The 24,595-nt window shown below is 37.5% G+C and overlaps 3 protein-coding genes across 3 annotated transcripts; 1 reads left to right on the top strand and 2 right to left on the bottom strand.

Annotated features, from left to right (window-relative positions):
* Positions 1-2,663: 2,663 nt before the first annotated feature.
* LOC147854299 (early nodulin-like protein 17) lies at positions 2,664-5,054 on the top strand. Its single transcript, XM_087330871.1, has 2 exons — positions 2,664-2,914; positions 4,007-5,054. The coding sequence occupies exons 1-2, from the start codon at positions 2,692-2,694 to the stop codon at positions 4,372-4,374; spliced, it is 591 nt and encodes a 196-aa protein (XP_087186997.1). The 5' UTR covers positions 2,664-2,691; the 3' UTR covers positions 4,375-5,054.
* Positions 5,055-10,675: 5,621 nt separating this feature from the next.
* Positions 10,676-12,914, bottom strand: LOC147854298 (pentatricopeptide repeat-containing protein At5g27110-like). Its single transcript, XM_087331638.1, has one exon. It carries the CDS (start codon positions 12,849-12,851, stop codon positions 10,884-10,886), a length of 1,968 nt encoding a protein of 655 aa, XP_087187764.1. The 5' UTR covers positions 12,852-12,914; the 3' UTR covers positions 10,676-10,883.
* Positions 12,915-14,150: 1,236 nt separating this feature from the next.
* LOC147854297 (ubiquitin-conjugating enzyme E2 8-like) lies at positions 14,151-16,222 on the bottom strand. Its single transcript, XM_087331221.1, has 4 exons — positions 16,067-16,222; positions 15,756-15,883; positions 14,812-14,916; positions 14,151-14,719 (listed from the first exon to the last, which is right to left on the bottom strand). Exons 1-4 carry the CDS (start codon positions 16,134-16,136, stop codon positions 14,576-14,578), a joined length of 447 nt encoding a protein of 148 aa, XP_087187347.1. The 5' UTR covers positions 16,137-16,222; the 3' UTR covers positions 14,151-14,575.
* Positions 16,223-24,595: the final 8,373 nt, after the last annotated feature.

Below are 24,595 nucleotides of genomic sequence, written 5' to 3'. Positions count from 1 at the left end.
AATAACTTGGAAACTGTGGAAATGGGTTGGTTACTGCTCGTCAAAAAACTAGAAGATTGTTTGAATTGCAGCGATGTTTATGTAGAAAGTTATGGGTGTTGGTTTTAAAGTATTTGATAGAAGGCACACCAAAATAATTGATGCGATCAAAACTTTGGTAACCTAGGCCTCTAGTTGAATATATCTAGAGCAATCTCGTGTGTTATATAATGATCAATATTGTCTATGCAAAGTTCTTGTGTGTGTTTGTTTTGAGAGTGTAAATTTTTGCATTTGTTATGTATGGGATAGTAAAAACACAAGATATTCAAATTCAAGCTTTCTCCTTCTCGACAATTGTTCGTGCTTGACATTTGAATGTTGATTGCTTGTAAATAAGAAGTTGTTAGAAGCATATAGTACGGTAAGCCAAACCATATTACATTCAAGGACTTTTTTCACCCATAATGGATTCGTCTATTTGTCAGGTCTTTTTGGGAACCAATTAGTTTTTGGAATGATTTCTTTCTAAGTGTAACCATGGCAATATCAATCCATTCGTAAAGTTATAACCCTTGTTCATATTTTAAAGGCACACACAACATGTAATATGAGTAAGGTCGAAATATATTTCTTAAATAGAGCTTGGCTTATAATTTTTCATGAAAAAAAAATAGAGCTTGGCTTATGACACCAATATAACGAAAAGGAAGACGTGTTATTCAATATTGGAATGCCTAGGATACTATGTAACATAAAGATATTTTCAAAGATTATCCACGTATTGCAAATAGATAACATATCCATGCATCAATTCCTTTCGACAATTTAAAACAAAGCATTGCATACTAAAATTCAATGTCAAGGCATTGCCTCGATATTTTTAACAAGATTCGCAAAGAGTTAACAATGTGTGCATGCATGTTTGCACATGCAAATGCATAGATACATACATTATTACATACATATTTACAAGATGCACAAAAGCAAACACATATAGGTCCGGCACGCACACAATACCTCACGTGCGGTTAGTTATATAACATAATATTTATAACCATCAAATCGCCAAGACCTCCATTATTGACCTGAGAATAAATATATTCATGAGTCTCGGGTGTGTTTATGCAAGGCAATTAGTTTATCATTGACATCTGTCTTTACCAAGTACACAAGGTTTTCTCCTTAAAGTATGGCTTTATGTATTGTCTTTTCACTATAGTAGCATTAGAAACAACACCATTGGTTTCATATTTAGAAACCATGTGTTGGCTTTACAAATTCATTCACTATAGAGAATGCACAATGTTTCGCTAAGGCAATGGTGAGAACAGTTCTTTGATCCTAATGACTGAAGAATAGTTGGCAGTGATACTCCCTCTTCATAGCATACTCTAGAGTCTAGAGGCTTTCCATAAAAGAGGTTACATTTCTTGTACGATCATATATTTTAGGGGTTGTGTTCTCTTTCTCCAAGTCATTAGAACAATTACAAACCATAAAGGACCCAATCCTTTTAAAAGCAATATGCTAGTGTGCACACGATTTCGATTTTTGCCACATTGCAATCGATGGCTAGTAGCCAAAGTGAATGTTTTTAAAAGTACCGCTCTGTTCTATTCTACAATGTGGATGAATCGAAGATGCCACGAATAATGTCGGGGTGTTGCCACGGTAGTGGCCATCCAATTCCAGAAAGCAGCACGAAGGGAGAGTGTACATGTGCAAGGAAAGAAGCCATTGGCGCGATTCTGTTCCAAGAGGTGTTCCAGGAGGAGGCAAAGCGATGCCCACGTCCTCAGATGGAAGAATCGTTGTCTTGGTTTTTCGGCGCAGGTTGTGGGATGTGTGTGCCATGAACCTCTGAGCAAACTATCGATTGATTATACAAGAAATTGAGGCTCGAGCAAACTATCGACAAACTTAGTAATGGGCGAGCTTCGGTTCGGTTTTTTGGCCTTGAAACCAAACCCAACCATTTATTTATATTAAAAACCAAACCAAACTGTTTTAATTTTATAAAGCCGTTTAAACCGAACCATTTATGAAAAATTTAGAACCAAACCAAATCGGTTTATCATAAATCAAAACCAAACCAAACCGATAAACCGATAAACTTTCAAACCTTTAAACCAAACCACATAAGCCGAAACCGCTAAACCGTGAAATTCAAAACCAAACCGAAAAGCCGCTAAACCATGAAATTCAAAACCGAACCGAACCGAAACCAAACCAGATCATAATATTTGAAACCAAACTGAACGATTTATTTATCTTTGAACCAATAAACCGTTAAGCCATGACTTAACGGTTCGGTTCGGTTCGGTTTGAGCCGAAACCCGTGCCCATTGCTAGACAAACTATTGACTTGACCATACAAATCTTGAGGCTCTTCACTTAACCCCCACCTCACGATGATCAACTACCACACAATTCAATTCAATTCAAACAAAGCCGAAAGCCAAAAAGCCAAAAAGCAAAAAAAGCAAAAAGCAAAAAAAAGCAAAAAGGCAAAAAGCAAATGATAATGAGCTACAAAATATGGTTTTGCCAGTCCCTTTCATTCTCTCTCTCTTCTCTCTCTCTCTTCTCTTCTCTTCTCTTCTCTGTGTCTGTGTATCTCTCAGTCTCTCTCCTCCCCTGCTTCCTCCTCTGTTTCTAAGTTCTAACCCCTTGCTCTCTGTTCTTCCTGCCCCTTTCTTCTTCACTCCAATGGAGCTTCAACACAGAGCTTCCTCCTTCTCCTTCTCCTTCATCTTCTTCTCCTTCTCCTCCTTCTTCTTCTTCTCCTTCCTCCCTCACTGCTCCCTCGCAACAGACCACATTGTTGGAGCTAACCGTGGATGGCAACCTCCACTTAATGCAGGGCCGGATGCCCATCTCAACTACACTGTGTGGGCTCAATCTCAGAAGTTCTATCTCGACGACTTAATAAGTAAGTTCTCCTCCTCCCTCATTCCTGGGTCTGTAAGAAAGCTTCCATTAAAGCTCTGGTTTCTGAGACACATGAGACATTTCTTAGGGCAATGTATGGACTCCTTTTCTTTTTTCTTTTTCTGAGGCCATTTTTGAGGCTCCATATCTAGAAAGATTGCCTGCTTTCCATGCCCTCACATTCATGACCCACTCAAGTTCAAATCCAGCTACTGCTGCTTCAGATCTCTACTTCTCGGAGCGTTAGTGATTAGTAGTGCGTTAATGTATGGTATATATCACTTCACCAAGTCTTCTCCTCTGAGATTTAGGATATGCATATATACCAGTTAGAGCAAAGAAGTGCCCTAATCATATACAGGGCATTATGACTTAAAAAAAGCATCCATTAGTCTACACATATACATATACCATATACCATATACCATATACATATGTATACCCTATACCATATACATATACATATACCAAATGCCATATGCATATACATATACCGTATACCGTATACCGTATACCGTATACCATATACCATATACATATACATATACATATACCATATACTATATACCATATACATATACATATACATATACATATACATATACATATACCATATACTATATACATATACATATACATATATTGAGAGAGTCTTTTTATTTTTCTTTTCCATGACTTCCTTTTTACCTCCTTTTCCATGACTCTTCCATATGAGTTGTTTATTAGCTGGCTCCTTTTCCATCAACTTTTGGCTTATACTAAATCATTTCATTCAGCTTGATTTTTGCTCAAGACACATGCACCATACACATTGTTTTTTTGTTTTTAGTAAATCATTTCATTACGCTCCATATCTGTTAGATACACACATATACATATACATATACATATACATATACATATACATATACCATATACATATATGCATATACATATACACATACACATACACACATACATATACTCATCAAACATGGCATATGCATACTTACACATACACCTATGCACATCAAATACATTGAGATTATCAAAAGCCCTCTAACCCCATATGTTTTGCCTCCTCCTCTGTGTGTGTATGTGTGTATGAATGCAGGTTTCCACTATCCAGAGAACATGCAGTATTCAGTGTTTCAGGTGAATTTCTCGGTATACACGAACTGCACCATTAGCATGTGGAGTGGGCATGACTGGATATACAACTGGACAACCAAGAGTGGGAGGACACAGGTACCCCTCAACAAGACAGGGTGGTTCTACTTTGTGGATGCAAACAACTGCAACAATGGCATGAAAGTGGGTGTGAATGTGACGAAGAACGCTACATCATCGGGCTTATCCTCGGACACCTCCAAGAAGTCGGAGAATTCGGCATCTCCATCATCTCTGCTCACCATCACCACCATTTTCTTTGCTCAAGCCTTCCTCTTCCTCTCCATCTCTTTGCTCTTCCCTTCTTTCTAGTGTTTTGGGATTAAATTGATCTCATGTCTCTTCTTCTTCTTCTTTTTGAGTTTTGAGAATCATTTGTCTAGACACTGTTAAATCTTCTCAATTCTCATCTATTTAAGATTGTGACCCAAGTTGGTTAAAATATTACACAACTGAAAAACACCTACATTTCTTCTTTATATTTAGGGTTTTTTAAGAAGCTGCATCCTCACAGATTGATTTGATTCGTGTTTGGTTTACAAAAGAGACAAAGAAAGCCCTACCTTATTTTTTTAAACTTGATCTTCTTCTTCCACATCATGGAAGTTCTTCACACACAAAATGCCTCAAAACTCATGTTTTAGTTGATCTAGTAGGTAAGTAAAAAAAAAGCCTATATATAATTAAGGCTTGGAATTTCATGAACAATTGAAGGATTTAGTGTGTTTTTGAAGAGCACCTAAGCAATAAAAAAACTTCTCCTTTAACTTTTGCTACTCACCTAAACAAATTATGCTCTTTAAGGATGTTAAGTGTATTATCTAACCTCTTTTTAAAAGTGGTAAGTAGGTGAAACTTTTCTGTTTTTAACTGATATCCACTTAGGGTGGGCTCTAAGCAAGCGTGTATTCAAACTTTGTGTTGCCATGTAGCATCGACTAGCATTACTTTCATATTTGAGTAAGCCTAATATATATCAGTGGTTACGTCAACACTTAGCATCCTAATTGCATGTTCATACATCCATGATTAATGCACCAAGTTTGAATTATGTGCTTAGATGATGACACGTTGGCAAATTAAAAGTTTAATCAGTCACTCATGTATGTGACAACGTTGACACTTGGATATATATACTGTGTGTAGTGTTAATCTCAATTCAATGGCATTGTCCCAAGCAAGTGTACCTCATGACTAATTGATTGCAACTTGTATGTAGGAATGTAGATGTTTTAATGTGCTATGAAATCTCCTTGATCTGAACACTTTGAGCATCCATGAACCAAGTGTTTTCTTGGAAAATGATTTTACCTTTACTATACATATTGCAAGAAAGAGTTTCCAAATGTTTCTTGTTTTAGGAAACATTTCTATTAACATCATTCTTCACCATGCAACAATATTATACTTTTTACTCGCTCTAATTTATTGCTGGAAAACATTTTCGTTCAAAATCTTTTTAAAACACTAGAATGATACTTTGATTGACATCAATGTGCATATCTTACCTTATTAATTTAGTAGGAGCTATAGTAGAACACACATAGGTTGTGGTTATCAAATAATAATAATTACCTTTTGCTAAACACAAACACACCACTTGGATATCTACACTTCCCTATAACATTAGCACAATGTACTGATATACATCAATGTGTGCAAATAAAATGATCTGCATATGATAATTAGATTAAACAGATGGTGAATACAACAATGGTTGACATACACATATATTTAATTTATCATGCATGTGTTCATGTTGGACTAGTATTAGGTCTTGGGTGACATGACTTAATCCACAATCAGTGCAATACACCAATGCAACACATTACTTGGAACATGGTTAGGTCTTGGAAAAGTAGGAATGTGGTCACACCTTCCTAGGAAGAAGGTGGGGATGGTGGATTGGTATAAATAATGGGATATTCGTGTTGAAAAAGGGGATCTATGGTGGTGGCCAGGAGGTAATTGCTTTCTTTATACACTTGTAGAATGTGTAGTTCAAGAAAATTATATGGTATGATGATGACAAAGAGGATATGATATGTTGTTGAAAAACGTGATTTCTCAATTGTATTGAACAATTTCAATATAGGCATGTGGGGTGATGTACCATTACTTTGTTGAACAAATGGAGAGATGCACAACCATTCAGTTTGAGAAAGAGAATGTGGGATCTTATATTTGTAGACTTACAATGAAGTTTTCGTAACAACCAAAGGATAGTCTATCGTTGTTTTCCTACAAAGGCTGAAGGATGAAATGTATGTCATTCTTGAATATAGTTGTGGGCATACTTTACTTGACTACCCTAAAGTCACCTCTAGACAATTTGTAGGCCTTGTCAACACACAATGTGAACTTCATGGTGTATTCTTTATTTGTTTTCATTCATTTCAAACTGACAAGTTTCTGTTTAAAAAAGAATGTAATCATTCAAGCGAAGAATTGGAGAGATTCAAAAGGTTGAAGGTGTTGATGAAATAAGTGGAAACAAATCGAAATACATTGTGACAACAAGCATAAAAGAGGGCCACACAAGGTATGTAGGGGGGATTGCCAATACCTTGTTGTTTGATATAGTAGAGGAGAATGGGTATGAGACTGAGAATGAAGGGTATTGAGGAAATTGGTGGAAACAAATTGACATAGGTTTAGGCAACATGTGTAGAAGATGGTCACACAAGAATGATCCTAACCATGTGCATTTATGGAAATTTTTCAATACATTGTTATTTGATATAGTATAGGAGAATAAGAATGGTGCAAAAGCATGCCTTGATGAGGATGTGCATGACATGTTGGAAATAGACAATCATTGTCTATTTCATTAGCTTTTTTAGGTGTTGCGTCATGGGATGATTTATATTGGATTTGGTCATAATAATTCCAATATATGTTAATTACTTTATCTGGTTTCTTGGTTTGCAATTGTATTATGACAAATGAGGTGATTAAAACACATCATGAATTTTATGATATGTGTGAATGTATTGTGCATGAACCCCTTTGACATGAATTGGATCAAATTTGAGAGAGGATGAGGCAGTCATTGTTTTAAGTCATCTTCCTAGTGGTAAGAGACTCGATTTCTTTGATCGGGAGTTATGTAAGGTATTTACAAAGGTATTGGAAAACAGACTACAAAAGTACTTGCCAAAGTTTCATTATATGTATAATATTTTGCCTAATGTGATAAAATTTCAAATGATAGTGGATTATACCTGGCATAGTAATCTGAATTGAATATGGTTGGGCTAGGTTTGGAGAAAGCTTATGATTATGTCAATTGATCTTTTGTTTCATAGTTAAATGCATACAATGGGGTTAAAAAATAATTATATCCCACCATATATTTTTATCAAGGCGAACTTATCCCTCAACTTCCTAGTCATCCAATCGATTAATTGGGCATTCATAACATTCATTCCCAATAATAAAAAAATGTAGTGTTTTCCAACAACACATGCTTGCCATCATAAACATTCCAAATCCCTCTCAATACACAAGATGAGGCGAGACTTCATTCAATTAATTTGCAATATGGACATCAAGGCAAATTAGTCCCACACGTAAATCCCCTTCTCAAGATTCTCACATGACTCTTGTAGAAACATGAAAGAATAATCTACCAAAGCTTGTGCTACCATATGTTGTTGTGATGTGGCATGCTCGAGTGTGGGAAAAACTGGTGAAAGGGGTGGTCAAAATGTGCATGTGCAATGTGTGTGCACATGCAAAAGAAATGGGTGGATGGATATATTGATTCCTAGTTAAAGGTGCATGGCTCAAATTTGGTCCTACAATGTAGTGTGATTTAAGAAATTTTATTCCTTTTGCATTGAAGACAAATGTGGCGACCCCCCTTCCTTGTTTTCCTATAAAAAGAGGTCGAGGGGGGTACCCCTTAATCCCCTCATCGCCACGTGCTCATCTTTTTCGTGTTGATGCCCGAAGTGCTCGGGTCGTTTACGGTGCTCATGAGCTCGAGCCTCGTTGGATAGGTGTTGCTCCCATGTTTGTCGTTGCGAGCCCGTGTACTCGCCGTTCGGATGGTCGTGACCATGGTTGTATTTCGTTAGGATCGGCATTTTTGTGGTGCGGTGTGCTCGTCTTCTTCATATTCATGCTCGGTGTTCGGATTTACTCTTGTCTCGAAGGGCATTCACTATTCGTGTTTTGTTGAACTTGTGGCTAACTAGAAGTCGCCACTTTGTAATCAAACCCTATTTTATAAAGGGCCCTCTTGCATTGGAATCGAACACATATTTATTTCTTTAGTCAATATCATTCGTGTTTTTCTTTCTTTGTTTGTTCTCGTCCCCTTGTACGTTCGGTCATCTTGTGATGAGGGAGTGTTTCAGGCGTGCCCATGCACCTCTCCTCCTCATAAAGAAGTACGAGCATTTGTGTTTGTATTCTCGTGACCATGGTTGTATTTCGTTAGGATCGGCATTTTTGTGGTGCGGTGTGCTCGTCTTCTTCATATTCATGCTCGGTGTTCGGATTTACTCTTGTCTCGAAGGGCATTCACTATTCGTGTTTTGTTGAACTTGTGGCTAACTAGAAGTCGCCACTTTGTAATCAAACCCTATTTTATAAAGGGCCCTCTTGCATTGGAATCGAACACATCTTTATTTCTTTAGTCAATATCATTCGTGTTTTTCTTTCTTTCTTTGTTCTCGTCCCCTTGTATGTTCGGTCATCTTGTGATGAGGGAGTGTTTCGGGCGTGCCCATGCACCTCTCCTCCTCATAAAGACGTACGAGCATTTGTGTTTGTATTCTCGTCCCTTTCCTTGTACATTCGACGTCTTGTGACGAGGGAGCGTTCGGACATGCCCATGCACCTCTCCTCATAAAGACGTACGAGCATTTATGTTTGTGTTCTTGTCCCCTTGTGCGTTCATCTTGCGTGTTCATCTTTGCTTGTACCTGTTTGACCACTTGGCTCGTGCGGTGATCTCGAAAATTCGACGAGTCGTGATCAACGAAAGCCATCGGCCCCACAAAAGGGGCAAAGAGCCCTTGCTCGAGAAGGGGTCGAGAAGTAATATTGTCGTAAAGCAAACCTCGGGTCTTCTCTATCCCTTCATACTCCCTAGTCCAAGACCATGAGAGGGCACAGATACACAATCCACGGAATACATGGAGGCGGCGAGACATAGGAATGCATGGAGAGAGAGAGAGAGAGAGAGAGAGAGAGAGAGAGAGAGAGAGAGAGAGAGAGAGAGTCCTTGGTGGAGTGTCCAATCTTGCCTATTGGTGATTCAATATCTTTTATGTAATTGTGTGTTTTCAACACGAGAGAGAGAGAGAGAGAGAGAGAGAGAGAGAGAGAGAGAGAGAGAGAGAGAGAGAATGTGTGTGTGTATTATGTAACTCTTTACATTTGTAGTACAAGAGGCGAGATTTGAACCTAGAGGCCTAGCTAGTAAAACATTGACTAAGTGCTAGTATACAACCCTTATTCAGAAAAAACTCAAGTTATATTATCAATGAAAAGACTCAAAATCCCCAAAGTAAGATGCAGCCCCAAAATGATCACTTATGGCATTCCCATCAGTAGCACTTGTTACACTTAAGATGAACAAAATAATCAATGAACAAAGGGAACAAAAATCATTTAATTTTATCTACCTTTGTTGTGGAGTTAACAAGAAGTTTAATTGAAAACATACACATATAGTGGCGGTCATCCAACTAAGAGACTCAGTTTACTACATGTAATGGTTCTTAACATGATCTATGGGGAGAGTATTGCACCAAGACATGCTCATTTTACTATCACCACAAACTAGTGGTCTCATTCACATTATGTTCAAGGACATATAGGCTGATTTTAAAGAATTAATCCTAACTCATTGAAAATTGTCTTCAATCAAAAGGTTTTAAAATATAGTTTGTGCAAAATTTGTTATATGACTTGATTCGCGTTTTGATAAACTTAATGAGTTGTGAAAAAATATCCTGAAAAATGGCATAACATAGAACCAGGACAAAACCAATCAATAGAGTGGTTTCCATTGAAAAAAACATCACAATGATCCTAACTATAGTGTGAATTAACAAATCTGATTGTAAAATGCATCGCGCCGAACAAAATATCTTCTTATGATCTTGTTTTAATGATGTGAAAATGAGTCACATGTTCCTTCGGTAACATCACAATTGTTGGTAGTAGTTGATGGATGTTTTGTGAACCAACCATTTATTCACAAATTAATAAACAGATTGTCATCTGAATCCTCATCGTTGTATTCCTCCACTGCTTGGATCTTACACCATGAAATAAAATAATATCCACTGGTATAACAAGACATTTTAATTTGATATACAGGTATTTTATCTGTAATCAGCTGATTTTGATATTTGGACAGATGTTTGAATATTGTTTTCATGTAACTGTTTTCTGCTTTCACAATGGGCATATCATCAATAACATTATTATATGATTTGATATATGGATCAATGTTTGTCTTGATGGTTCCATGCTTCTGTTTGGATTCTTTAGTTAGTCTATTTTAATATACAGATCAAGGTGTTCAAACTACATGGCCACGTTTATTTTTCAAAATTGTAGTTTTAGAAATAGATGTTAAAACCAATCATGGATAAGAAACAATTTGTAGCTATCATACTGCGTTTTTCGCTATATATCAATGTCCACAATCCCATCTTGTGCTCCATTGGCTGACAGAAGTGCGAAAAGCTTAAACAAATGATCATTCTTGAATAGTCATTTGAGAAAGCTTCAGAATAGAGTTTCATGTACATGGGGGGCAAATCAACCCACAACAGAAGTGGTGACCCCCTCGGCTCTCAAATAATTGCCATTTTTTTCCTCATTGCCTTAATTTTCTTTGCTTTGACATGCATACCAACAGAAGCATATATACTCTCCATGCAGACATAAGCAGCCACTTCATTTGCATCCAATTGCACAGCCTTTTCAAATGTCCGCCTCCCAAGCTCTACATTGCTCCATTTAAGACAAGCTTTTAGCATACCAAGCAACATTACAATATCCAGTGGAGATGAGATCTTCTCCATCATTTCTTCAGCTTTAAGCAATTCTCCGGCATGAGCCAGAAGATGGACCATGCAAGTGTAATGATCAAGTGTTGGCATTATTCTGAATGTTAGACTCATCACTTCAAAATAAATTTTGCCTCTCTCAAGTAGGCTTGCATGGTTGCAAGCATCGAGAACATTAACAAAGGTGCTAGCATTTGGTTTCACACCTTCGCTCATCATCCTATCAAAGGCATTGACCACATCTATAAACTTTCCAGCTTGTCCATACCCAGCTATTAATACATTCCATGAGATTACATCATGTAATTCTAGCTTGTCAAAGACTTCCTCAGCCTTCACAAGCATGCCACATTTAGCATACATGTCAAGAAGTGCATTGCAAACGATTTGGTTCGTTTTAGGCAAGCCTTTCTCAATATCAGCATGTAGCTTTCTTCCTTTATCAATAGCTCCAGTATTCCCACATGCTTTCAAGTAACAAGCCAATGTCACATCATCTGGACAGAGCCCCTGGGATAGCATTTGTTCAAAGCATTCAAGTACTTTCACTCCACGATTTTGTTGTGCATACCCTGTGATCAATGCATTCCAAGAGTCGATACTCCGTATTGGAAGCTTCTCAAAGACCTCTTGTGCAAACAAAATATCCCCACATTTAGCATACATATCGACAAGTGCAGTACCAACTACCGCATTGTCTTTAACTAATTGTTTTCTCGCGAGTTCAGCATGAATTTCTATACCTTTCTCTAGGGCTCTAGAACTTCCACATGCTTTTAAGATGCAAACTAATGTGACTACATCTGGTGCGATCCCCTGCTCCTGCATCTGGCTGAAACAATTCAATGCATCTTCACTATGGTCATATTGAGCATACCCCGATATCAATGAGGTCCACGCAACAATATCACGATATGCAAGCATATCAAATACTTCTCGGGCTTTTAAAAGGGAACCACATTTGGCATACATATCCACCAATGCATTCCCGACGAGAGCATTTGTTTTCAACAAACCTTTTCTCACGACCTCGACATGTATCTCGAATCCCTTATCTTCATCACCAACATCTCCACAAGCTTTCAAAACACAAACAAAAGTTGCCGAGCTCGGACAGATACCTTGAGTTAGCATGAGTTGGAAACTAGCCAAAGCCATATTACTTTGATTATGTTGTGTATATCCTGAGATCAATGATGTCCATGCCACCACATCACGTTCCGGAAGCTTCTCAAACACTTCTCTAGCTTTCTTAAGCATACCACAATTGCAGTACATATCAACCAAGGCAGTACCAAGAATCACATTGCTCTCTAAAAACCCTCTCCTTGCAATCTGAACATGAATTCTGCCTCCTCTCTCTGCATCTTTGAGTTTCGTGCACGCTTTCAGAATCGCAACAAAGGCATACTCATTCAAGTGCACAGAAAAGCAACCTTCTTCTAGGGTTTGATAAAAATCCACGGCTTTTTGAAGCTCGCCAGATTTGATATAACCGATGATCATCGAGTTATACGAGCTATGGCTCCTGCAGGAAAGGTTGTTGAATACCTTCTGAGCATCCGCCATAGCACCGGAGGCAGCAGCATCCGATGATAGGAAGGAAACGAGATCGTTCCCAAGTGATGGGTGAGATGCCAAGCCTGAGTTGCGGAGGTAAGGGAGGAAGAAGGAGAGGTTCTTCTTGCTGGTGTTGTGTTTGCAGAGGAGGAGGAGGAGGGAGGGGAGGTGGTGGAAGGAGGGGAGGAGCATCCTCTGAGGAGAAAAGCTTCTTCATCCATGGGCAAGGGCAGGGGCAAGGGCAGGGGCACAGGGTCTAACCATGGGGAGCCTCTGCTCCTTGCCTGTCTCTGTAAATCTCTGTAAATCTTCTCTTCCTCCTCAATGGGAAGCTTTTTTGTGGGTCTTTCTGTTAAGACATGGATATGGGAGTGCCCACCATTTCTCCTCTAGTCTGGTCTCTAGCAAACCGAACCGTGGATCAACGGTTTTAAACAGTTTGTTTCGGTTCAGGTTCAGGTTTTTGTAACCAATTCGGTATCGGTTCGGGAGTGTAATGGTTTCGGTTTGGTATGAGCCTTTATGAGCTTAACGGTTTCCGGTTTAAACGGTTTGAACCGCGGTTTAAATGATTGCCAATCGACAACAAGAACCTATGTATATATATTGGTTTTGGTTATCATGTCCATTTTTCAAGCACATCTACCTTTGTTAGCACATCAGTGGATAGCGGTGCGATTTCTTTTACATCAATTTTTTGATCAAGACAACCAATCAATATGATGCATCCCTTGTCTTAATCTCATTGGACACTAATGTGCATCATAAGTCTTGTTGTGGGTGTGGGTTGTGCAACAAATGTTTATTTAGAAAACGTTGATTTTAGAAGCCCCAACACAAGTTGCGTTGTATATTTTGTACATGCTAAAAAACATGTGGATTGTAGCCTTTTTGGGCACACTCACCACATACCTAAGAAAGAATCTGCAAGCTAAGAACAAGAAGTTGGCAAGGAAGCTATGTCTAAGTATGACTCACTTTCACAAATAATAACTTTGTCTCACGTAGTATCGTTGATGCTTTGGATGTATTATCTACATATTTGAAAGAATATATGTATGTTACCGCACTTGGGTCCTATAAAAAAACCTTTGATGCTACCAAACATCTCCTAGAGTGGGTGTGCAAACTTCGTTTATACAAGTCATGAGAGACTTTCCAATGTTAGTTGACAATCATCTTAGTTCTTTTTCCCAATTCCATATATCCATTCTATTCTTTTTGCATCAAAACCGACGCTAAAGAATATAATGGTTTGGGGCAATAGTTGTATTCTTAACACAAAGATCAACCATATATCAAACAATGCCCAGCAAAACACAATAGAAAATAGATAATTATTCATAACTCAAAATATTCACATAAATTTGTTAATCTGCCTTGTACAATCTCTAGGAAGAGTGAAGGAACACAATATACCAATGAGCAATATGCAACCTAGATAAAAAATTATACTACATAGTTTCTGTTTTACGAGTAAATCCAATATGCTAAAATTGTTAAATATCCATCTTAAGGATCAATTATCAGAAGTTAAAAGAGTTCATCTAGTACCATGAGGATTTTAAGATGTAGTCATTCATTACAAATGGGCTCCAATGCATATTGGAACCAAGATAAGAAGAAAAAAAAAACTATTATATTTGGGCCATCACATTTCAAACTCAGCAATCGAGTGAATCGAGTTTTTTTTTCTGCTGGCAATCTCAGGAGTCATAACCATGTATAGAACCCAACTTTCAGTTATTTTTGCAGCTGGAGCCAATGTTGGAAGAAACAAGCAAAAATATACATACAAAATGCCATGTATAAAAAGCTATAAAAGAAAAGCGCAAGAAAAGTCGAGCCCAAAGATAATCTTGACAACACCAGTTTTCCATGAATGAGCTAAATCTCTGTAGTAAACAAATGGAGACTCAACCCATTGCATATTTCATGGTCCACTGCCTTGCATTAGCTTCATATTTTGCCCTATCTGTCTTATAAATGTGTGCAATCTCAGGAACAAGAGGATCATCTGGGTTTGGGTCAGTCAGCAAGGAACATATAGAGAGTAGAACCTACAAGATTACATTGAAATCAATCACAAAAATTTCCTCTAAATTTGTATAAGATGCATCATTGCTCTTGGCAACAACATATATATGTGTACCTTAGAGATGGTAAGTGCAGGGCTCCATTGTTCTTTCAGAATATCTAAGCAAATACTTCCATTACTATTAATGTTCGGATGGAAGACTTTCGTTCTGAAGGCAACCTGTCCAAAACCAGTTAGAAACGGGCAATTAGAATGAGAAAATTTATTTAGCGCCTAATTTAACAAACACCGGTTCACATGAAACAATTATGAATTCCTACAAACAAGATTAACACTTTTGAAGGTTAAGAACAAAGAATTTATTTTCAGCACAGTCATTTACTACAGGGGAGATGAACAATTTGAAACTTATTTTCCAAGTCCTTTTTTAGTGCTTAACAGTGTTTTATATGGCTTTGCTCTGCTTCTTTCAGGAGAAATCATAAAAACAAAATTGGCTGTAAATTTGTGAAAATATATGTACCATCTCTATTTGCTGCTAATTTCTCAGCCCTAAGGTTTTTGCTGTTATTTTTCTATTTAAAAGAAAGCTAACCTAAACTTCGTCTTTTCAAATTGTAGCATCATGCTCATAAGGCATATCATCTCAGCAATCTTATATTATGGCATTTGCACCTCATCAGAGCAATTGCAGTGATACAGAATTTTATCCATCCACTTTTGCGAAGAACATTTGACATACAAATCAATAATCCACACACGCAGTTATATGATTTCTCCTCATCATTTAGAAGCAATGGAAATCATGACATCAAACATAGAAATCGTATAGTACCCATTTTTTTGTTTAACGGGGCATATACTCTGTCAGCCACATCCTAGAACGCATTCTCTAGGTGTAAACTGTACTTTTCAAACAAGAATGGATTCCATTGACTATCTTGTTAACCTTTCAAAACTCGTAATAATCTCCGCAATAAGATCATTTATACAATGAAAAATGGAATTTCAGCAACATGATAATCTCACACAAGTAAAAACTTCATGCCTTTGCTCACCTTGGGTGGTTTGAAAGGATAATCTGGAGGAAAGTGAATGGTTACTAAGAAAACCCCTCCTGCGTAAGGACTATCAACAGGTCCCATGATAGTGGCTTGCCAGTGGAACATGTCTTCAGCGACAGGGCCTGAAAAAGGCAAGCTTCTGAGCAATCAATTCATTACCACGCATAAACAGGGTACCAAAAAAGCGGGTACCAAAGCTGAGAACCCTAGATCTCACTTTCAAAAGACATCCTCACGCTCCTTAACCGTGTTCAAGCCCTTCAATGCGTTCAGAAACTGAGAGATCTGGGGAATTATGAGAATACCTGCACTGCAAGAGGTGGGGGGGTCTTTCTGGAGGTCTTTAAGTTCTTTGAGGATGCGTTTGGAAGCCATGGCGGAGGTGTCTGAGCCTCTGCAGAAAAAAAAGACTCTGTTCTGTGACAGACAAAAAGACTCTGCAGAAAATGGAAATGGAAATGGAAATGGAGATGAAAGAGAAGGAATTTCCTGCTCCTAGAGAATTCTCCTGAAATTTAACCAAAAAAACAAAAATCTTGTGGCCATGGAATTTCCAAATTTTTAATTAAAAAAATAAAAATAAAACATAAATAAATAAATACCTTTTTAAAATTCAGAAAGAAAGCTTCCTCGTAATTCAATAAGGCAGGCCATGTCAACATAATGTCCATCCTACCTACCAGATTCTTCATCCTTAGATTCCTCTCGACACACACGCACGCACGCACGGGACCGCGCTAGATTCTTAGATTCCGTCAAATGCATAAACGTGCGATAGATTCTCAAATTCCGTTGGCATGAACACACACCAGTGGTGCATTCGATTCGCAGATTCTGTTGGCACGCGCGCATGGAAGCACGCGATAGATTCTCGGATTCTGTAGGCACATGGGGCGCATTAGATTCTAAGATTATGTCGACACGCGCACAAACACGCAAGCACACGATAGATTCTTAGATTCCGTGGGTAAGTGGGGCACATTAGATTCTCTCGAGACAAAAGTTGCCACGTGATAGCTTCGTAGATTCCGACTACATGTCCCTACAACCCTTTCGTCCTTGTCTCACTGAGTCGCTAGCCATGTCATGCCTTCCTTCCCTATCTGATAGACTCAGAGCGCAATATGGCAGTACGATGCAGCCCTCATTAATGCGTTCGCCACATTCTATGGTTTCAATGACCTGTTGGCTTGCTTGCTTCATCAAGTACACCATTCTATGTTTCCCATTATTTCATTAACGTTGCCTCTTATTGTCATGCCACATTCTTTGAGCACGTTGACTCGCGGTTTTGCGGACATCACCTAAATCAAATCTTGTTTATCAACATGCATTCCTGTCAATGCTTAATAGTGGTCATGAACGTTGACACTTATTATTGTGGCACATTCTTCGAACACGTTGACTTGTGGATTTGCATCCATCGCCTAAATCAAATCTTGTTGGTCAACATGCCCTCTTATCGATGCATGACAATGGTCATGAACGTTGTTGACCTAGTATCATGAGATCACCTAGTGTCAAGAAAGACATACAAAGTCACAAGAACAACCCAATCAACCAGTTTATTTGCAAAAATTGTATGTCATAACTACCGAAATTGTGAAGTTGTGCCCACCAATAGATTCCCCAATAGCTTCGAGAAACTAGATCCAATGTCTTGAAGACTCGAAAATTTCCAACCATTGGCATGCCATGGTAGTGTCATAAGGTTTGAAGTCGAGAACGATCATTGGGGATATATGATAGATTATTTTGAAATTGTAAATTAACGCGCCAATTGAATTGAGTATAATCATTTGAAGAACCCTTAGACCTCAAACAAGAAACACAATCTGGAATAATATGATTCAAGACATCTTGTGCAAATTCATATGAAACAAAATTACTACAAATGGAATCAATAATAGTTGAATGTGTGGGCGCTTTTAAGATGTTAGTTGTCATCAACTGTAAACAATCAGGACCAAAGCCTTGCGTATGATGGTCAAAAGCAAGTTTTCCTAAACAAGGTGCCAAGCTCCAACTATGAACACCAAGATAGAACAATTACCTTTCCTTCTTATATTCATGGGTAATACATGATCAAGAAATCAAAAACACAACAGAAATTACGCCCAAAGGGCTTGTCATAAACTCAAGATTCAAGCCACATCGAAATATGTAAGGTTCTTATGATCATTGTATAAAATGATTTGATGATTGCACTAACCTTTTAGGAAATGACGCTAATTTTCCTAAGAATTTACGATGGCCAAAAGAATCTATGTGTAAGTTGAATTAGAATCTACAATGGCCAAATGCATGTTTGAGTATTTCTTAATGAATTTACATCAACAATTTGCAAAACCCAATACATTGGCCATTGCACATGGATGGTGTTGTTTATTAGCCTAGAACACATTCTTATTTAGCATGGTTTGGGACACATGCATGCTCATTACCTCCAACCATGCACAATCACCATTTTGCATTCATGCAACCTGGTATTTAGGAGTCATCGATTAGTTGGTGCAAGGCATAATATTGTATTCTAATTTATTCAAGAATGGATAGTATATCTAACTTAGAATATGTCTTACTGGCCAATGGTACAAATAGTTTTCAAAGAAGTGGTGATAAATCTCAAAAATGACCACCCCAATTTCGACAAGAAATCGAACACTTACTCTTAACTGAGTATTATTTTCCTCTTCAACCATGAAAAAGAAACAACTACATGTCGCTACTCCTCTCTCTCTCATATTTCGTAAGAATGGTATTAAGCGCATTACTCTAAACCTTACACTAATACTCTTTTGGTGCACTTAGTGCAATGCACATCAACACATATAAAATGACCTTTCTAGACTTTTATAACATCTTGTTCCCTTTTCCACTAGTGTGACACAAGGTTTATAGATTCTAGTTGTTCCTAATGTGTTTTCTTCTCTTCCACACACACTTACATCGCTAAATGCATATCAACACATATCAAATGACCTTTCTAGACTTTTATAACATTTTGGCCCCGTTTCCACTAGTGTGAGAGAAGGTTTATAGATTATAGTTGTTCCTAATGTCTTTTATTCTCTTCTACATAGACTTGCATCATTGGTACTAGTACTCATATAATTATAGAGTCGTGAGGCATAACAACAAGAGTATTATATTATATCTTCCCTATTTGACTATGAAATGTATTGGTTGAACCACGTGACCTTAGGGTCTCCATTAAAGAAAGTGTATCAATTGAGTTATAATTCTCTCTCTCTCTCTCCATAGATATCTTTTATTTCAATAGATACCATCGTTGAATGTAATGGTTAATCCCAAGACCTCTTGATCTCCATTAGGTAAACTTACCAATTGAGCTACATCTATTTGATTTCTCTTTTAATCCCCCTCCCTCCTCCTCTCTCTTTATATGCATGTGTGTTTATGTGTAAATAAGGCATTTTTGCAACGTATCATGACACGGGACAAATGTGGAGGCTCATGGTTCACACATTATACTACAAATGTTGCACTCAACTACAAAACTATATTTTTCACTGAACAAGGAAACCATACACATCAATACATGTTAGAGCCCATAAGGTTATCTACCATTCAAACCATTGCTTCCATTTGACTTAACTCACATGCATTGCGATGTGGGATAGGCATTGGGCCACAAGTGATGAGAGTGGTTGACTATGCATACTTTGTCTTAAACAAGTTCGAGATTTTGAGTATCACACTTTGATACAATGCTCTACCTTTGATCATATTCAACCATGCTTTCCACGTGTCATCTTCAACCAAGCCAAATCCTTGCATGAATTTCTCTCACAATCACAATGTGCACTCTCGATTGTGACATTCATTGGTAAAGTTCTTGAACACCAAGTGTTGATACTCACTTTCACATGTATTACATGAAATGTAATATTTTTGGTTTCATAAGTCATATTTGACATCCGAAGATGATAATAGAATCTCTCTCTCTTTGCCTTTGATCATATTTGACCATGTTTTTCACGCATCTTCAACCAATCCAATCCTTGCACAAACTTATCTGACAACTGCAATGTGCACTCTAGATTGCAACATTCATTTGTAAAGTTCTTGAACATCGAGAGTTGGTACTCACTTTCGCATGTAACAGGAAATGTAATACTTTTGGTTTCATAGATCATACTCGATTGCCAAAGACGTTAATAGAATCTCTCTCTCTCTCTCTCTCTCTCTCTCTCTCTATCTATCTATCTATCTATCTATCTATCTCCCCTAATCATAGGCTACCAAAACCAGCTTGAAGCATAACATACAAGGTACAAAAAACTAATAAGAACAAAAGCCTTTCATCTGGTTGGGTGATTTTTAAATTGTTTAAGAGATTAGGAGTTCTCAGATGATGCTATGAAGCATGTGATCATTGAGGATATATTACTAGAGGCATCAAGGTTGATGTGGCAAGTTGTTATAAATGTCAATTTTGGATTATTAGATTGCAAATATCAACCCCCAATGATACAAGGTAAATTTGCCAAAACAAATCCAATCACATATGAGAGACACTTCTTCGAACTCAATCACACTAGTTACATGTCGAGGTATCATTATGGCATCATCAGCTAGATATGAAGATATGTAATGTATGCAACGAAAACTAGTGGAAGATTATCACTTACTAATCACACACACAACATATAAGGTAATTTGCAAGAAGTATGATGACTTTGTTAACTGGGGATGATAATGTTAATGCCATACTTAAATGTCCACCTAGAAGGGTGAGCACATATCTACATGCATAATTTTCACATGGAGAGTTTTTACTACAAGTTACAACATAGTAACCCCTCTTCATAGGAAGGAGTCACTTACAAGATGACATGTTGATTTTGTCCTATAGGTCAAATTTGGCCTCATCATCGATGATAAAACATCTATCCCGTTTTCTCGATTTTTACACACAGGATTGGTATTATGTTTTGACAATCACTTTAAAGAATACTTGGGTCCTTTTATATATCTTGTAGACTTAGTTCGCTATAGACATTAGAGAACCTAGTTTACCAATGGTATTTTTCCTATACATAGTTGAAAAACAAATAGTAACTCTATAATGAGACATAGTGAATGCCTTGAACATGTCCACCCCCTCGCCCACACAACTTTAGTATTTGTGTCGTACATTCATGCCCAAGGACATCTCAAACTTGTCCCATGTCATTTAACAATCCTAAAAACCTATCCTTAGAGAGAGAGAGAGAGTAGCTCAGTTGGTAAGGTTGCCCGATGGAGACCAGGTGGTCATAGGTTCAACCCTCACTTGGTAAGGTTGCCCCAATGGAGACTAGGTGGTCATGGGTTCAACCCCTACATTCCACAGTGGCATCGAGGGAATTAAGAGATATATAAGAAGTATATAATAGAGAGGTGAGGAAGTTGGGTTTCGAACCCAGAAGGCAGTGCTTGTAGTGCTAACAACTTACCACTAGGGTAAGGTAATTACGAAAGAGAGAGAGAGAGAGTACTTGCCACTCTCTTTGTCTCAAAATACAAAGGCAATTATTAATAAATAATTGTGCAACTTAACCAAATCCTTCAATTAAAGTTCATATTTGCCTCCTTGTATAAATGCAATTATGCAAGGGAAGGATTATACTAGTTTTCCACTACACAATTCAATACAAAGAACTACACATAGATAACTAGTATTACATATATATACACCACATCATGATACCTTAATGTTTCTCATATTATTTTTAGCTTCTTATGTTGTTGTATCACATAACTCATGCATGTCCTTACCTTTACCGTACTAAATGGCTACATGGGGCTTATCCTAGGATGCACCATGAGCATGCATTGTGACAAATTCAGTATCAAGTAAAAACAAATCAACCAAGTGGGAAGAGATAGATAATTATGACACAAAGGTTTTTGAGTGCTTTATATGACAAAGTGAGGATTTTTGTCCAACTACACCATGAACGAAACTATCATGTGTTGCATAACATGAATGCTTGAGTGCCAAGTTTATAGATATGTAATCATCGGACTTATGAGGGTTGTATCCTAGTTGGTATGCTCTACATATTTATTGGTTCAACCCTCTTAACGAGAAGTTGTTGTCAGCACCATTTTGCTCGTGATCAACGATATTGCATCGTTAATACATGGATTTCGATTTGTTTATTCATTCAAACTCATGGATTGAGTTGTTGTTAAAGAATCCTATAATCACAAAAAAAAAGGGTACAATCCCACTCTTTCTCATAAATCAACGTTATTGTATCAGAATATTTACTATTGTTATTAGTGAGAAGTTACTACTTAAATATGTTTGTATACAAGCAACGGTTGGGCTCAAGGCTTAACCGTTTTGCCAAAACCGGTTTTTTAACGGCTTAGCGGCTCGGCTTAGGCTTGAGCCTTGACTAACCGGCTCAAACCGGTTAATCCGTTTATGTGATTGAATCATTAGGCTGGAGACTATAGAGTCTTAACAAATGAAAACTTTTAAGAGTTAGAAATTAGACTGCTAGAAAAACTTGAGGAGAGAGAGACTGACTTGCCTGCAGCCTACACGCCTTCAGGTAATCTCTGACATTGTTTTAATCACTGATATTGCTTTATGAAAGCATCCTATGTATGAAATCACCCTGTATATTCAATAAGTCATTTTGCATCAAATTCGGGATCTTCCCAGTGTATACAAGGTTTACAAGAAATGCTAGGTGATTTCCTCTTTAGAGCCTTTATAGTTTCTACTGGTTTATATGTAGCTGAAATAAGGCATTGATCCTATATCAATGCCTATTATTGATCTAGCTTGGTTTAAAACTACTTCCAAATCTAGGTGATTTCCTCTTTAGAGCCTTTATAGTTTCTACTGGTTTATATGTAGCTGAAATAAGGCATTGATCCTATATCAATGCCTATTATTGATCTAGCTTGGTTTAAAACTACTTCCAAATCTAGGTGATTTCCTCTTTAGAGCCTTTATAGTTTCTACTGGTTTATATGTAGCTGAAATAAGGCATTGATCCTATATCAATGCCTATTATTGATCTAGCTTGGTTTAAAACTACTTCCAAATCACCTCCTTGATCTTGGTTCTTGGAAAAGATCATATCCAATTGTGCTCCAAACTTCTGCAGCCTTTCTTGAGCTGAAACATTTTGATGTTGGAAACAGGAAATGTACTCTTCAGCTCTCTTAACCTTTAAAGTTCTTTGGTGATGGCCATTGATCTCTTCCTGTGATGATATTCTTAGATGCTAGCCACTGATAGTTCCCCCCAATTTATCTGGCCAAAAATTGGGCCTATGTAGCACGCCCATGACATGCCAAGCTTAGTGTCGAGCAATTTCTCCCACCCAGCTTGCGTCTCAAAGCAAACACTTCTTGAGAGCCAAGAATGTGAAATATGTATACTTTTCCTCTTCTCTAATCATATAGTGCAATTGTTGCTTCTTGGGTTGAATTATTGGAGGTTTTTTATTGTATACAATTATTATCCAAGGGGAGAACCCCAGAGAACAAATCATCATATGAGCATAGCATACTCTCTTTTCTGTTTTCTTCATCTTCCTTAATACAATCATTTTCCTGATCTTTTATGTTCTACATCAGATTCATTTTCCATACCTAACATATTGGATTGATTTGTGGGAGGATGAGGAAATGATAAAGACTAAGAGGATTGACTATTAATTTGCATTTCGAAGAAAAATGCATGAAGACCAAACGGCATACATACACATATATGTTATTTTATGTCATGTTATGTATGTATGTATGTTCCTAATGTTCTATGGGAAACACAACCATGATACAAGAATATGATCTGTGGCCTCATTCCAAGCCCACCCCTGCCGTGAGTTCCATTGGTTCTGTCATTTTTATGACTTTGGTGCTATCGTGCAAAATATTGAGCCAATAACCTAGTCTGTTCCTTAAGAAATCATCTACTTGCAACAATGGCATTGTGAATGTTTCCTTCTTGTTCCTTTCTCACCTGCTGAATCTGTTTTTTACTCTATTGCAATGATCCATCAAGATGTGAAACTCTTATCTTCTGCTATATTGTGAAATCTAACTGCTGTCTCAATATCATTGCTTCTGCCTCTGCCTTTTTCCAACCTTTTTTTCTCGAAACAAATGAAAAATCCATTCATTAGATGAGCAGATCAATATTAGTTTAGAGAAGTTTCTAAATATCCAAAGTTGTATTGGTTGACCCCACCCCAAATGTTCCACCTACAATGTAAATGGACTTTGTGCATAATCTCATCATGGACTTCTTTTGCTTTCACATCTTTTCCTCTCTTTTTTATTCCACATGAAGCATGTTGGTTATAGATACATACATTTTGGTTATGGGTGCATACATTTATTATTGCTTTCATTGTTATTGCACACTATTTATTCGAAGGTTTTTATTTTGGTTATAGGTACATACATTTACATGGAAGGTAATCAAGCTACAACTCTTTTATCTTCGCCCACAGAGGCGACATCAGAATCAGTCCCCAGATTCAAAACAAAGGCAAGAAAAAGAAGTTCATGGATCGAGCAACACATGCTCTCCATTAAGGACGGAGATGCATCTAAATGTCGATGTGCTTATTGTCACTTGTTATGGTCAAGCCCTACATCTACAGGTTCTACTGCCAAGAATTTATTAGATAAGCATAATATTAATAGCACATCACAACCACACACTTCTAACAATGTTCTTGTCCAAACTGAAATAGATTCGACTACATCTACCTTTCGTATGTCTCGTACTTTAGAGAAGAAATTTGATAGTATTATTGCTAGATATATAGTTTCATCAATGCTGCCTCATACAC

The sequence above is a fragment of the Azolla caroliniana genome, unplaced genomic scaffold, assembly GCF_043228905.1.
Source record: "Azolla caroliniana isolate FFs.n. ecotype wild unplaced genomic scaffold, voAzoCaro1.0.p SCAF_15, whole genome shotgun sequence".
Classification (NCBI taxonomy): domain Eukaryota; kingdom Viridiplantae; phylum Streptophyta; class Polypodiopsida; order Salviniales; family Salviniaceae; genus Azolla; species Azolla caroliniana.
Note: the sequence above shows the minus strand (reverse complement) of the source record. Positions and strands in the feature narration are given on the sequence as shown.

Excerpts from the sequence above, each read along its gene's own strand:
- LOC147854299 (XM_087330871.1), top strand. The coding sequence starts at position 2,692 with ATGGAGCTTCAACACAGAGCTTCCTCCTTCTCCTTCTCCTTCATCTTC. Across the intron at positions 2,915-4,006 it reads CTATCTCGACGACTTAATAA|GTTTCCACTATCCAGAGAAC; the intron begins GTAAGTTCTCCT and ends GTATGAATGCAG.
- LOC147854298 (XM_087331638.1), bottom strand. The coding sequence starts at position 12,851 with ATGCTCCTCCCCTCCTTCCACCACCTCCCCTCCCTCCTCCTCCTCCTC.
- LOC147854297 (XM_087331221.1), bottom strand. The coding sequence starts at position 16,136 with ATGGCTTCCAAACGCATCCTCAAAGAACTTAAAGACCTCCAGAAAGAC. Across the intron at positions 14,917-15,755 it reads ATCCTTTCAAACCACCCAAG|GTTGCCTTCAGAACGAAAGT; the intron begins GTGAGCAAAGGC and ends GGTTTTGGACAG. Across the intron at positions 14,720-14,811 it reads CTGCACTTACCATCTCTAAG|GTTCTACTCTCTATATGTTC; the intron begins GTACACATATAT and ends GTAATCTTGTAG.